General features: G+C 41.4%; 1 protein-coding gene across 1 annotated transcript; it reads right to left on the reverse strand.

Moving 5' to 3' along the window:
- Positions 1 to 775: 775 nt before the first annotated feature.
- Positions 776 to 14,858, reverse strand: LOC125088576 (zinc finger protein 43-like). The gene is given in 6 exon segments (XM_047709778.1): positions 776 to 1,189; positions 1,440 to 2,286; positions 2,406 to 3,142; positions 8,020 to 8,115; positions 8,602 to 8,728; positions 14,714 to 14,858. Coding segments are annotated over 6 exon segments (1,920 nt in total). The 5' UTR covers positions 14,729 to 14,858; the 3' UTR covers positions 776 to 1,091.
- Between the last annotated feature and the right edge of the window lie 959 nt (positions 14,859 to 15,817).

Genomic DNA, 15,817 nt, shown 5'->3' on the forward strand with positions numbered 1-15,817 from the left:
ACATCTGATAGCACTCTATTTTAGCTTCTTACCAGCTTGGTTTTGCATACTTAAGCACTTTCAGGACTCCAGTAATTCTCTAAAAATGTGGATGTACAAGTGTATGTCATTTTATGGAAGTTAGCTCTTCTCTGATATCTATCAGAATTTCTTCATTTCAACCCCATCAACTTATACTAAAATTACTATTGTGAAGATATTTCAGTAGTTTATTACTGGACTGCCATCTTGTTTTCATTAAAAAGACCAATTAGTAAAGCATTTAATTGATGACGGTCACATTTTTTTTTTAGTTTTAACAAATGGAGAATGATGTTCTGAACACCTACTTCATGATGACCTATATCAATGTTATAACCACAAGAGGAATATTCATTTGGATTTTCCTCATATATTGTATGTTACACAGTCCTTCATCTTCCACGGAAAATTAGATATGCATGAGTCCCACCTAAAGAAGAAGGGCATCTCATATCCTGATGCCATAACAATGACCCACGTACTTTCACACAGTCACTAAGAATAAATGAATTTTCTGAAGAGTTCTCAGAGTAGAAGCACATGAATAATTGCAAGTCACAAATTTCATTAGCGGCAATGGAAACACAAACACACTGAAATTACATCCATGCGAAAATCCCTTTTATCTTTTGAAGCATAATAGAACATACGTTATCTAGCTTTGCATTAAGATTTTTTTGATATTAATCTACAAAGAGAGTGACTGGTGTACTGCTCTGTTCTGGAAACTCTATGACATTTATTGGCGTTTGATGTTCAACTAAATACATTTCTACGGACTTTTATCTGTCAAGTTCCTTTTCTTCTCTGAACTCTCTGATGTTTCCTAAACTGTAAGAGACAGTCTTTCCTCATTCATTATGTTTGTAGAGTTTGACCCGAGACTGCATTTTGGGATACCGAGTAAGGACTGAATTCTAGTTAAAGGCTTGGCCACTGTCTTTACATATTACAGTTTTGCTCCTGGATGGTAACAATGATGTTGAGCAAGTTATGACATCCAGTCAGAGGCCTGCCATGTTCTTTCCATTTCCAGTATTTCTCCTCAGTATGAACTCTGGGATGCGGACTTAAGTGTTGAGCAATCCAAAAGCTTTACCACATTCTTTACACTTACAAGGATTCTCTCTACTATGAATTCTGTAATGCTGGGAGAGGCTTGAGCACTAGGAAAGGGTTTGCTGTATTTTTCTATGTGTAAAATCACCTCCACTATACATTCTTGGATAAGGAACAAGGGTTTAGCATTGCCTAAAGGTCTTGCCACATTCTTTTTCTGTGTATAATCACTCTCCAAAATGAATTCTCTGATGTGGAATTAGAGTTCGGCAGTCCTCCCAAATTCTCTCAGTCTTCAAAACTGTTAGAACTAGTTCCAGGAGGAATTCTGTGATGTTGTATAAGGTGTGACTGCTGGATAAAGCCCTGGCCACATTCTTTACATTTCTAAGGTTTCTCTCCAATATGACTTAAGTGTTGTACACGAAGGGATGCATGCCACTTAAAGGCCTTGCCACATACTTAACATCTGTAAGGTTTCTCACCAGAATGAATTCTCTGATGTCGAGTAAGGCCTGAATGGGACACAAATACCTTGCCACATTCTTGACATTGGTAAGGTTTCTCTCCAGTATGAATTCTGTGATGTTCATTAAGGTGTGATATCTGCTTAAAGGCCTTGCCACATTCTTGACATTGGTAAGGTTTTTCTCCAGTATGAATTCTGTGATGTCGAGTAAGGTTGGCTACCTGCTTAAAGGCCTTGCTACATTCTACACATTTGTAAGGTTTCTCTCCAGTATGAACTCTGTAATGTGTAGTAAGGCCTGACTGATGGATAAAGGCCTTCCCACATTCCTGACATTGGTAAGGTTTCTCTCCAGTATGAATTCTGTGATGTTGAGTAAGGCTTGAGCTGTGGTTAAAGGCCTTGCCACATTCTTGACATTGGTAAGGTTTCTCTCCTGTATGAATTCTGTGATGTTGAGTAAGGCTTGAGCTGTGGTTAAAGGCCTTGCCACATTCTTGACATTGGTAAGGTTTCTCTCCGGTATGAATTCTGTGATGTTCAGTAAGGTGTGACATCCGGTTAAAGGTCTTGCCACATTCTTGACATTGGTAAGGTTTCTCTCCAGTATGAATTCTGTGATGTTCAGTAAGGCTTGAGCTGCGGTTAAAGGCCTTCCCACATTCTTGACATTGGTAAGGTTTCTCTCCAGTATGAATTCTATGATGGTGAGTAAGGGTCGATGGCAATTTAAAGTCCTGTATTCTTTACTTTTGTAAGGTTTCTCTCCACTACAGATTGTCTTATGTATATGTGTCCCTGATGACTGACTAAACGTGGTCCCAGGCTTCTTATATCTGGATGGGTTTTTTCCCACATAAATTTTTGGATGATCACCAGAACTGGAGGACTGGTTAAAATCTCTTTCATGTTCATTAGGATTCTCTCTTATATGCATACTGTTAGAAAGAAGAATGGATCTTTGAGAAAAGTCTTCCCCACATTTAATAGGCTTGAAATGGTTCTCTGCAAAATGAGTCCTCAGATGTTTATTAACATTTGAGCCTGGATGAATTTTTTTCTCAGATTCACTGCCTTGAGCAATTCCCTCTCCACTGAAAATGCTCTGGGAATTTTGAAGGGTTGAGTCTTTAGTGAAGGACCTCTCAAATGGATCCCACTTAGCAGTTGTTTCTCCATGTTGAAATCTCTGAAGTTTAGAAATATTTGAATGAATGGTCAATCCAATCCTATTTTCAAAATTGTTCAAATCATTATGTTCAGCACAGGCTAGGTAACTTTCCAGATGTTCCACATTCTCTATCCATAAATATGTACGTTTGAGTGTTTGAGTGGAGCTCCTGCTGACAGAAACACGCTGCCTTGAAGAACTAATGGACTTAAAAAGGAAGGTTTTACCAAGTATTTTGTATCTTTCACTATCATGGGCAGTAGTCTCAATTTGGATATATCCTTTACGATCATTATCCCAGTCTATCATTAGGTGTAACTTCTCAAGGACAGTATGTTTATATCGACCCACTGACACATTTTCAAATGAAGCTTCTTTGCATGGCTGTGGCAGGAAGCTCGGGGTGCCCTGTGAAGATACAGCTGAAAGATATTGAAAAACAGAAAAGAAAATTCATCTAAGTACTACTTTCAGATGAATATACTGAGGATGTCTTAACATAGCAACCATAAAATCAATCAGAGAATATCAGCAAGATGCCTGAGAAGGGAGCATCAGGACTTTGTTCCTCCGTGGACACATCAATTTGCACACAACATACTGACCACACAACTTCAAAGAAAAGTCTATAGTATTGTCAGGGTCTAACACAAATCACTCTCCTCTATATCAAATAATCATGAAAAGTAGCATTATATGAGCCCAAAATCAGCAGAAGGAAGGAATATTTTTGAAGACTTATGAGAGAGAGAGAGACAAAGAGGGAGAGCATGAGTGAGGTAAGGGCCAAAAGGAGAGGGGCAAGTCGATTCCTTGCTGAACAGGGAGCCTGAAACAGGATTCAGTCCCAGGACCCTGAGATCATGACCCGAGCTGAAGTCAAAGGCTTAAACACAAGCCATCCTGGCACCCATGGAAGAAAGGAAATTCAACATAAAACAGAAATGAAGAAAACAGAATTTAGCAAGAATAGGAAAGTATCAATAGGAAGATTTAGTTTTCAGGAAAAAAAGATCAAAATTGACAGATCTGTAACCAAATCAAGTTCAGATTGAAAGAGAAGACCAACTAAGATTGGAAGAAGCAGTGTGGTAGCTACTCAGACAAAAGGTTGACTATTTCTTCAAACAATGGACAGATGATAATCTGAAGGGAAACAGAGAGAGGAAGGTATCATGGGCTGTAAAGAAGTAACTGCATTTTGGTAATCTGGGAAATTACAAAAATTTAGACATGACAAATGTCCAGGTTATGTGTGACAGATGCCATAATTACTATTGTCTGTGTTCTTTTCTACAAAGCAAGTTCAAAAACCTGGTCCCAGAGGCTTTTTTTTTTTTTTAAATTCTGAAACGTCAACAGAAAATCACAAGGTGATAAAAGAAATAGAAAAATGTGTTCCCATCATGAGAACAAAATAAATCCCACAAACGAACCCTCAGTTAAGAAAGAACTCTTACTTGCATGACAAAGAATTAACCATCATAAAGATGCGCATGGAGAAAGGAAGAGAAAACAGGTATGTAACTCAATGAGATCAGAAAACAGGTCATGACCAAAATGTAAACCCAAGGAGACGAAGTATAACAATCAGCCAAGCAGCAACAGGGAGTTAAAGAACACGATGACGGAAGTTAAAAACACACCATTGGGTCACCCACAGACTTGCTCAAGCAGAAGAAAGAATCAGACAATCTAAGGACCCTTGTTTTGAAGATCAAAGAAGGATGTCGAAAAACACATGGTCTGGGACTCGTAAGAGACCTTTAAGTGGACCGATATGTACATTAAGGGGACTCCATAAAGAGAGGAGAGTGAAAGGGGGCAGAGGGTTGACATGAAGAACTAAAGGCTTCTACTGCACACATAAGTGGAAAGAAGAGAAATCCAACCATCTCAGGAATTCATAGTACAATAAATGCCAAGAGAGGAACACAGTGACACATAATAGACCTATCAAAAATCAGATGTGAAGGGTCCCTGTTTGGTTCAGGGGCTACCTTTGCCTCAGGTCAGGATCAAGCCCCACACAGGGCTACCCACTCAGCGGTGAGCCTGTTTCTCCCTCTCCCTTGCCTGGCACTCCTCCTGCTTGTGTGTTCTCTCTCTCTCTGTCATACAAATAAATAAAACCTCTAAAAGAAAAAATCCGAAGTGACAAGAGAATTTTGAAAAAGCATGACAAAAACAACTCATCTTCTATAGGAGAGCTCCTGTAAGATTACTACTGCAATTGTCCGTGGACCGTGTAAGTAGAAGGGAGTGCGATCATGTATTCAAGTACACACAGAGGAAACAATCCACACTAAGAATAATCGACCTGGCAGAAATGTTGTGCCTGACTGTGCAAATGAAAGTCATGCCAAGTAAAAGACCCTCTGATTGACCAGCAGACCTGTCCCAAGAAAGGTGAAAGGAAGTCTTTCTGCTTGAAATAAAAGGATTCCAGGGGTGCCTGCGTGGTTCAGTCACTAGGCATCTGCCTGTGGCTCAGGTCATGATCCCAGGGTCCTGGGATCGAGCCCCCTATCAGGGCCTGCTACTTCCTCTCCCACATCCCCAGCTTGTGTTCCCTCTCACTCTCTGTCAAATAAATCAATAAAGTCTTAAAAAAAAAAAAAAAAGAAAGGAAAGCACATGACAACCTAAAACTCCCGCTAATATAAATATTTACACAATTCTAGAAACCTATAGTGCTGTAATGAGGTAGCATGGGTCACCTGTATTTCTGCTATAGAAGTTCTTAAACAAAAGCATAAAAGTCATAAATCGACCTAATTAACTACACAATAAAAAAGACAGAATTTCTGATAGTGGTAACATAAAGTAGGTTCGGGGTGGAGAATTTTAAGTAGAAAACTTTCCTATAAAATTGACAATATCCGTTTAAAATGGTTTGTTTATATCTCTAAGATGTTTTAAGGAACCTCTAAGGTAACCAGAATGAAAATACATACAGAAGACAGAAAAGTTAATGAGAATGGTGTCAAAGCATATCAAGGGCATAACACCAAAATTAAGATAAAATATAATATCTAGACAACATACAGAGGTATAAAAAATGAAAGAATTACTTTTTTTTTTTTAAAGATTTTATTTATTTATTTGTCATAGAGAGAGAAGCGACAGAGTGGCAGGCAGAGGCAGAGGGAGAAGCAGGCTCGCTGCCAAGCAAGGAGCCCGATGTGGGACTCGATCCCAGGACGCTGGGATCATGACCTGAGCCGAAGGCAGCTGCTTAACCAACTGAGCCACCCAGGCGTCCCGAAAGAATTACTTTTGATTCACCAAAAGTTCTTCTCATGCAAAGAGTATATGAATTCAGCAATAGAGATGTTGAAATTAATGCTAGTATTATAACAACTCACCTAGATATGCTAGAACATTCACAACCACCAGAAATACACAGGATGAGTTACGAACAACATATGGGTAATATTTACATAGATAAATACACACATGTTATTTGGAAAGGGCATAACCCTGATTCATATTTGATTTACATTTCCATTGTTCAAAAGGGTTGAAAACTGTCATCCTATTAAAAAAATACATTAAAAATTAAAAAGACAAAAACCGAAACTAACTGATGTTTTGGAAAGTCCCATACAAAGGAAGCACATTTGGAATATGCAAAACCAAAATAAGCCCAATTTTAACTAAAAAAATTCTACAGAAAAAATATATGAATGATTTTAAAGGAAACCTTCTATAGAACTATAATTTTAATTCTGTATATCCATAAAAAAGGCACTTTCAATTTTGGTATACATTCACTCACAGTAAAACTGTAAGGAATCTTCATTAAAATCAGTCATGAAGAGGTATAATGAAAATATTATGAATAAGGATTTAAGTGACATCAAAAAATGTAATCTGTTACTGATATACTCCTCTTCTTACACAGAATTTAAGGGTATAATCCATTCTTTAGAGCGAAGCAGAGAAGCAAATAACTTCCCTTTCTAAATAAGCAAAGGCCATCGAAGTTGTAAAATATGCTGACAATCATTTTATAAAAACACTAGGGATTAAATCCAGATACATTTTGAGTAAAATAGTTAAAAAAAAAAAAAAGCCTTATGATTGATTTTCCCTGAAGTAAAATTCCATTTACGAACAAAACATTTTTTTCAATGTGGGAAATTTACTATCTACATCACTTCTTGTAACCACATGCCTATGTCATATCAGGACTTTTGATCTAATATATAGAGATGAGTCTCATAGACAACTAATAAAATGAAAACATATGACAAAGTCACAGGAACCTCATATTATGAAACAAAATTATAAAATGATGCAATTACTAATAAGCTAAGAATCGAGACTTTATTTCAGGCTATGGGTTCTACAAGTTCTGAATCCCCTATAACATTCATTTGTGTAGGAAATCTAGCAAACAAATAGAGACATTACATTAGTTCACCACTGGGGAATGGAACACATGGAACGGAAACTTCTCCTTTGTACAAAGAGAAATGAACATTTGAACGTTTGAAGTGAAATAAAGAATTATATTGTCTAATCCTAGGGAACTGCTTTGTTACCCTATGAACTGACTGAGTCTCAGTTTTATATGTTTAAGATTAAAGCCTCCATAACATTGGAAAGCATAAGCCAGAAACCAGGCGGTGTCTATCCCCAGTGTTCCGGGGATTTCCGCACCAATCCCCAGCATGCCCACCACAACTCAGGCACACTTTCTCACATGAAGCAAATGTGTGATGCAAAACATAGAAGAGACCCAGCATAGAGACCCTCAGAAATAGGGAGATTTTCCCAAGACTCTCTAAGCAATGGAAGAGCTCTCAGATTATGGAGACCCGGGGCACCTGGGTGGCTCAGTGGGTTAAAGCCTCTGCCTTCGGCTCAGGTCATGATCTCAGGGTTCTGGGATCGAGCCCCACATGGGGCTCTCTGCTCAGCAGGGAGCCTGCTTCCCTTGCTCTCTCTGCCTGCCTCTCTGCCTACTTGTGATCTCTATCTGTCAAATAAATAAAATCTTAAAAAAAAAAAAAAGAGACTATGGAGACCCTCCCACTCGCAGGAGAGTCTCCTGGTCCTCCCTGTGGACATGATGGACCATCACTGGAGCTGAAGCAGAATCCTTAGAGAAAATAAAAGCATGATGATGTTGGCTCACAGATGTCCCTCTGGGAGAGTCAGAGACATAAGACGGCGCTTCTCCAACGGATTTTCATTCAAGCAGAGCTACTGGAACCACATTTGAAGGTTTACCTTCCTCCTTCAGACTTGGACCTCACCTCTGTCATCTGCTTCATCCATTCCCACCTACCTGGATCAAAGACCACTGTCTTCTTTCTCGTCACATCCCGAGGGTCCTTCTTTTGCTCCAAAAAGGAGACCAAATCAGGCTTTGACACAATGAGACCTGTTTAATAGAGAAACCAAATACGCATATTGCTGGAGAGTCTCTCGGTCCACACTGCGCTCAGCAGAGAAGAGAGAACACTGCAGAATTCTAAAAGATGATTTCCCAAACACTGTTGACCAGCAGCCCCTGTAGAACATGAAGGACTTTCAAAGAGTCACGTCCTAACTTGCACTTCTAAGTACTGCTGATACAACGATAAGGAGTGAAAATTGGAGTTTAAATGCAGGCAGTACCATTTTATGCCACGCCAGGCTTTCAACAGCCGCTGATCTATAGAAATGATGTTACCTGAAGGAAGGGGAGGCTAAAGCTGAAAAGCAATCGTCAGGAGGATTTTGACTACACCTACCAATCCTTACTTGTGTTCCTTAGTGCAGTGATCTGATCTCCAGTTATGCAAAGAGGAATCATCCAAGAGACAGTCTTCAAAGGAGAATGAAACCCTGAGTGTGATCTGGGAAATCTGGAAAGAGTCATTCTCACCCAAGAAGAGCAGGTGTCCGTAGTTCTCCAACATCACATCCCTGTACAGTTGCCGCTGAGTGTGGGTCAGGCGTCCCCACTCCTCCTCCGAGAATTCTATGGCCACATCCCTGAAGGCCAGCTGTCCCTGCAATAAATACCACAGTCACCAAATGCCACTGATACAGTTCACGATGGGCCCTAAGATCAAAGAGGAAGAGTTAGTGTCTCCAGCTAGACCCCAACACCTGACCTTCACTGCATACCTGACTGTCCCCCACCAAGCTTTATCCCACATTTGACTTAACCTTTTCTTTTCACCTTATCCTTTTTTTTAAATTTTTTAAAATTTTTATTTATTTAATTTCTTTTCAGTATTCCAGAATTCATTCTTTATGCACCACACCCAGTGCTCCAAACAATACGTGCACTCCTTAATAAGCACCACCAGGCTCACTCAACCTCCCACTCCTCGCTCTTCCAAAACCCTCAGATTGTTTTTCAGAGTCCATAGTCTCTCATGGTTCATCTCCCCCTCCAATTTCCCCCAAATCCTTTCTCCCTTCCATCTCCCCATATCCTCCCTGTTATTTCTCATGCTCCACAAATAAGCGAAAACATATGATAACTGACTCTCTCTGCTTGACTTATTTTACTCAGCATAACCTCTTCCATTCCCCTCCATTTTGATACAAAAGTTGAGTATTCATCCTTTCTGATGGACGCATAATACTTCATAGTATATATGGACCACATCTTCCTTATCCATTTGTCCACTGAAGGGCATCTTAATTCTTTCCACAGTTTGGTGACTGTGGCCGCTGCTATTATGAACATTGGAGTACAGATGGCCCTTCTTTTCACTATATCTGTATCTCAGGGGTAAATACCCAGTAATGCAATTGCAGGGTCATAGGGGAGCTCTATTTTTCCTTTCTTTTTTTATTTTGAAGATTTTATTTATTTATTTGACAGACAGAGAGAGAACTCACAAGTAGGCAGAGAGGCAGGCAGAGAGAGAGGGGGAAACAGGCTCTCCGCTGAGCAGAGAGCTCGATGCGGGACTCGATCCCACGACCCTGTGATCATGACCTGAGCCGAAGGCAGAGGCTTAACCCACTGAGCCACCCAGGCGCCCTATTATTCATTTCTTAAGGACTCACCACACTGTTTTCCAAAGTGGGTGCACCAACTTGCATTCCCACCAACAGTGTAAGAGGGTTCCCTGTTCTCCACATGCTCTCCAACACTTGGTGTTTACTGTCATGTTAATTTTGGCCATTCTAACTGGTGAAAGGTGGTATCTCAATGTGGTTTTCATTTGAATCTCCCTGATGGCTAGTGATGATGAACATTTTTTCATGTGTCTGTTAGCCATTTATATGTCTTCATTGGAGAATTGTCATAAAATCTATCTGTGAAAAACCCACAGTGATGGGGTGCCTGGGTGGCTCAGTGGGTTAAGCCTCTGCCCTTGGCTCAGGTTATCATCTCGGGGTCCTGGGATCGAGTCCCGCATCGGGCTCTCTGCTCAGCAGGGAGCCTGTTTCCCCCTCTCTCTGCCTCTCTGCCTACTTGTGATCCCTCTCTGTCAAATAAATAAATAAAATCTTAAAAAAAAAACAAAACCCACACTGAATATCATCCTCAATAGGAAGAAGCTGATAGCCTTCCCTTTGCGATCAGAACCACCACAAGGATGTCCACTCTCACCACTCTTGTTCAACATAGTATTAGAAGTCCTAGAAACAGCAATCAGAAAACAAAGAGAAGTAAAAGGTATTCCCAATTGGCAATGAGGAAGTCAAACTCTCTCTCTTCACAGATGACATGATACTTGATACGGAAAACCCAAAAGACTCCACCCCCAGACTACTAGAACTCATTCAGCAATTCAGTAGTGTGGCAGGATACAAAATCGATGTACAGAAATCAGTTGCTTTCTCATACACTAGCAATGAAAATACAGAAAGGGAAATTAGAGAATCGATTCCATTTACTGTAGCACCAAGAACCATAAGATACCTGGGAATAAACCTAACCAAAGAGGTCAAGGATCTGTACTCGAGGAACTACAGAACACTCATGAAAGAAATTGAATCAGACACAAAAAGATGGAAGACCATTCCATGCTCGTGGATTGTAAAGATAAACATTGTTAAAATGTCTATACTGCCTAGGGTAATCTGTACTTTCAATACCATTCTGATCAAAATTCCATCGGCATTTTGCAAAGAGCTGGAGCAAACAATCCTACAATTTAGATGGAATCAGAAGAGACCCCGAATTGCTAAGGAAATGCTGAAAAAGAAAAACAAAACTGGGGGCATCACGTTGCCTGATGTCAAGCTTTACTACAAAGCTGTGATCACCAAGACAGCATGGTACTGGCATAAAAACAGACACATATGTTGTGGAAAATCTGAGGTGGCCGAGGAAACCCAAACGGCACACGGAGAGATGGGAGAACACAGCTTTACTAATGCCAGCGGGCTCAGTGGGATCCTTCCCAAAGACTGAGCACCCCACAGGGTAGTGACTTTTTATGGTTACAGGCAATGGGAGATGGTAGTGGGGTGTGTTCTCAGTCTCTCAAGGCCAGGGCACTTTCCCAGTCTCTCAATGCCAAATGGCCCTTTCCTGTGGAAGTATAATCTGTGTGGAGGCATCTCAGGAGAGTGCTAAATCACTCTGGGGGCTGTTTCCCTTTCTTTTCTTATTCAAACACGACTGGGCATCTGGTCTTTTTCTTCTGTCTTAGCAGGAGCAATGACTTGTTACATTATCTTAGTCAAACCAGATGGCTAGTGGTCCCTTTCTTAGCCTTAGCAGGAGAAAAGGGGAGCCAGGGACCCAAAAGGATAGAGCCAGGAGTCTCTATCCGTCTCACATACACCAGTGGAACAGAGTAGAGAGACCAGATATGGACCCTCAACCCTATGGTCAAGTAATCTTCGACAAAGCAGGAAAAAATATACAGTCGAAAAAAGTCTCTTCAATAAATGGTGCTGGGGAAATTGGACAGCTCTGTAGAGAAGAATGAAACTCGACCATTCTCTTACACCATACACAAAGATAAACTCGAAATGGATAAAAAAAAACCTCAACGTGAGGCAGGAATCCATCAGAATCCTAGAGAACATAGGCAGTAACCTCTTCGACATCGGCCGCAGCAACTTCTTTCAAGACATGTCTCCAAAGGCAAAGGAAGCAAAAGCAAAAATGAATTTTGGGGACTTCATCAAGATCAAAAGCCTCTACACAGCAAAGAGTATCAGTCAACAACAACAAAAAGGCAACCCTCGGAATGGAAGAAGATATTCCCAAATGAAAATACAGACAAAGGGATGATATCCAGGATCTATAAAGAACTCCTCAAAGTCAACACACACAAAACAGCTAATCCTGTCACCTCATCTTTTACTTCAGCCACAACACCCCATAGGCAGAGCCTCCTGTGGTGAAAACCGAAACTACACAATAAAAGGTGATGGCCGCCCACAGAGAAGTGCTTGGGCTGGCCCACTCTGAGGCAGAGGGACCAACGTGGAACCCATGGACTGACCTACAGTTCAAACTCTACCTCATTGTAACACTAAAATCTCCACTCATGGAGAAGCATAAACCTCATTTACCTAATGTGCAAAGGGATCATGTCTTAACCCAGGTTATGGGGCTGAGAGTCCATTGAAAAGGACACACAGGTCTATATACAGAGAGGAGGATTCTAAACCAATGTTCGTAGCAGGTGTCAAACGGGACAAGAATGATGGCAGCAAAAAGGTATCCACGTGAAAAGATCTATCTTTTTACACATCATGCACCACTTACACATTTAGGAAGTAGTTATATGCACGTGAAAAGTCATAGAGTAGAAAACTGTCACGGTGATTAATTCAAGAACTGTTTTCATTCACGTGAGACTTACAAATCACATTGCGGATGATGCTGCCTCTGTCTTTTATTGCCACTATCAACACAAACACATAGAATGATACAGATAAAACAGCTATTATTTATGGGGCAAGTATGATGAGGAATACAAGCAGAAAAACGTTTACCTTTAACTCAGAAGTCTGACCCACAGGCTTCCTAGTTCTGCTACGAATCAAATATATACAACTTGCTACATTCTTTTTTTTTTTTTAAAGATTTTATTTATTTGACAGAGATCACAAGTAGGAAGAGAGGCAGGTGGGGGCGGGGAGCAGGCTCCTTGGTGAGCAGAGAGCCCAGTGCAGGGCTAGAGCCCAGGACCCTGGGATCATGACCAGAGCTGAAGGCAGAGGCTTTAACCCACTGAGCCACCCAGTGCCCCTGCTTGCTATATTCTTCAAGGGTCTCTTGACTCCCTGTACATCTCACCGATATTAATATCAAATTGAATGATAGTATCAGAGAAATCTTGCGAAAGTAGTTTTACATGTACAAATTCGAACAAACATTTGTGATCTAATACTCTGTGCACCTACCCCGCCCCCCGAACACTGAGCATATAACCACCAGCTTCCTGTGGCCGACCTGCAGCTGCTTCTACCTACAGGTCCTGTGCCCACGCTACTTAAATTAATTTTAAAGGGATTTTCATATATTGAAGAAGACTTACAGGATCCTGGAGGTCTGGCTATTGTCCACCTGAGGTAGCTTTTCCCTCTAGCAAAGCATTACACTAAGGCACCTGTGAATTCCTTGAAGAAAGTCACACTTTGCTTGTCTCTAGTATTTATTGGTGGGTTCCACATTGTAAGGACATTTCATTTTCCTCTACATTTCTTTTGCTTTGTTCTCCTGATCAGACACTACCAGCAAAGACAAACTAAGGAATTTCCAGCTGAAACGTGATGGTTTCTGCACATCACTGAGGAAATCCATCAAAGACCCTCATGAATGTAAGAAGGAACATACGAGCATTACTGGGGGGTTGTCTGGCAGAAAGCATCAAGCCATTAAAGAAGTTAACATCAGCTGTGATGGAACAAGTTGGTATGAGTGCCTAAGGCACACTGAAGGACCTGCGACTATTGGTGTTGAGTAAGGGACTGGCGGGGCTGGGTAGGGATGGATAGGTCATGGGTTAAGTGACCAGGCTCACCAAAAGTCCCAGGAATGAGGAGGCAGAAGGAAACCAGAGATAAGGGAACAGAACCAGACCACCTTTTTGTTTTAAACATCAGAGATGAGATATTCAAAGAAGAAGTAATCGTGGTGCTATGGGGGGTGACATCAAGAAGATTTAAGTGCCTTGGTCACTTTTCTGTAAAGACCAACCATAAAAGTGCTGTGGCAACCCATTTGGGACCCCTCTCACTCTAGAAAGCTCTCTTTCTGTTCTCCCCTTCACTTGATACACTATCCCTTTACCATTTTGTGTGCGAGAGTCTTTCTTCTGCTCCAGACAGACAAGAACCCTGCAAAGGTGTGTTCTTTGTTGAGGCCACTTTTAGGCAAACGGGCTTGAGCACTGGACTGGGAAAAAGCCCAGTGACTACCTGCCTGAACAGGGACAGTCTCATGAGATGACCCGCCCCCCAAATTGCCATAGGCCCTAACTAACCAATGGGCTACTTAGAACCAGGTCCCAGTCCCAGAAAAATCGGTATTTGCTATTTCTAAATTTTTTTTTTATAAACATATATTTTTATCCCCAGGGGTACAGGTCTGCGAATCGCCAGGTTTACACACTTCACAGCACTCACCATAGCACATACCCTCCCCAATATCCATAACCCCACCCCCCCTCTCCCAACCCCCCTCCCCCCATCATTCCTCAGTTTGTTTTGTGAGATTAAGAGTCACTTATGGTTTGTCTCCCTCCCAATCCCATCTGTTACATTTATTCTTCTCCTACCCCCTTAACCCCCCATGTTGCATCTCCTCTCCCTCATATCAGGGAGATCATATGATAGTTGTCTTTCTCTGATTGACTTATTTCGCTAAGCATGATACCCTCTAGTTCCATCCACGTCGTCGCAAATGGCAAGATTTCATTTCTTTTGATGGCTGCATAGTATTCCATTGTGTATATATACCACATCTTCTTTATCCATTCGTCTGTGGTATTTGCCATTTCTACATGTGAGAAATGTCAGGAGAAAAAGAAGACAAGACCTCTGAAGTCAGACACAAGGCTTACCTGAGAAAGGGCCATTTCTTCTTCACTTCCTCCTTTGGTGTTGGTCTTCAGGAGAGATTCTAGGAGAAACCACAGCAGCACCAGGAGAAAATGCTTTTAAAAACACCACCAGAGAGTGCCTCTTCGCCTGTAAACTGCTCGCCTGCAGGTAGGACTTCGTAATGCAGAAAAGGCCCCATTTCCTAGTCCTTTGTGTCAGGAGCTATTCAGAAACAAGGAATTTCTCCCTGGAGAACAATTTTTGACTTTTTCCTTCTCTCTTTCCTGGGTCCTCCCCAACCAGGGACACACAACTTCTGCTAGAGCAGAAAGAAAGAAGAAGAGTGTGTGGTGTGGACCTGATGCTTCTAGAATCACCGGGAGGAGCCCATGCTACCTCTGCTTGAGCCAAAGCCAGCACTCAGCTGTCTTCTCTTCAGGGGAAGCCTTTTCCCTCAACCCTGGCTTCACCTAGGATTGCCTGGAGCATTTAATTCACATAACACTGTTATTTCCACCTTCACCAAATAACCTTGATGAAGTATCCAAATAGGGGCACCGGGTATCATCTTGTCCTGAGTCGCCACACAGGATCCTATTGGGAAGCATTTGGTGAGGTGACCAGGCAAAAGCGGTCATCAAGGCTGTGGTTGTTATTCCGATTTACTGCATGCATTCTCCATAGATCCGAGTTTCTGGAGATTTGTACTTTCTGCCTCTTTTAGCTACACAAAGGGTGACAGACTTACAAATGGAATTTTCCCTTAGAAATACAAATATCTCTTACGAAAATAATCAGACTAGGTTTCAGAGCTTTTCCTTTGTCTGCGAAGCAAGGTATCTAGGACCTTGAGGGACTAGCTATTGTCTGGGAAAAAGGTTATTCATTACCAGTAAGAAAAAACTTCTCGTGAGACCCTTTAGATGTCTATAAGTGAGTCATATGCTTGGGAATCATTGTGGACACTATCCTGGAGGTTTAGAAACAAAGTTTACTAAAAGAATTGTTAAAGTAGACTTACAGGATCCTGGTTCGGGGTAGGGGGTTGGTCAGGCTAGGACTGTCCTTTGCCCTGAGCAAAGCCTTAAGGTGGGGGTCACTCTGCCTGTTTCAAGGGCTTGTCA

This window comes from Lutra lutra, chromosome 17, assembly GCF_902655055.1.
Source record: "Lutra lutra chromosome 17, mLutLut1.2, whole genome shotgun sequence".
In the NCBI taxonomy this organism is placed as follows: Eukaryota; Metazoa; Chordata; class Mammalia; order Carnivora; family Mustelidae; genus Lutra; species Lutra lutra.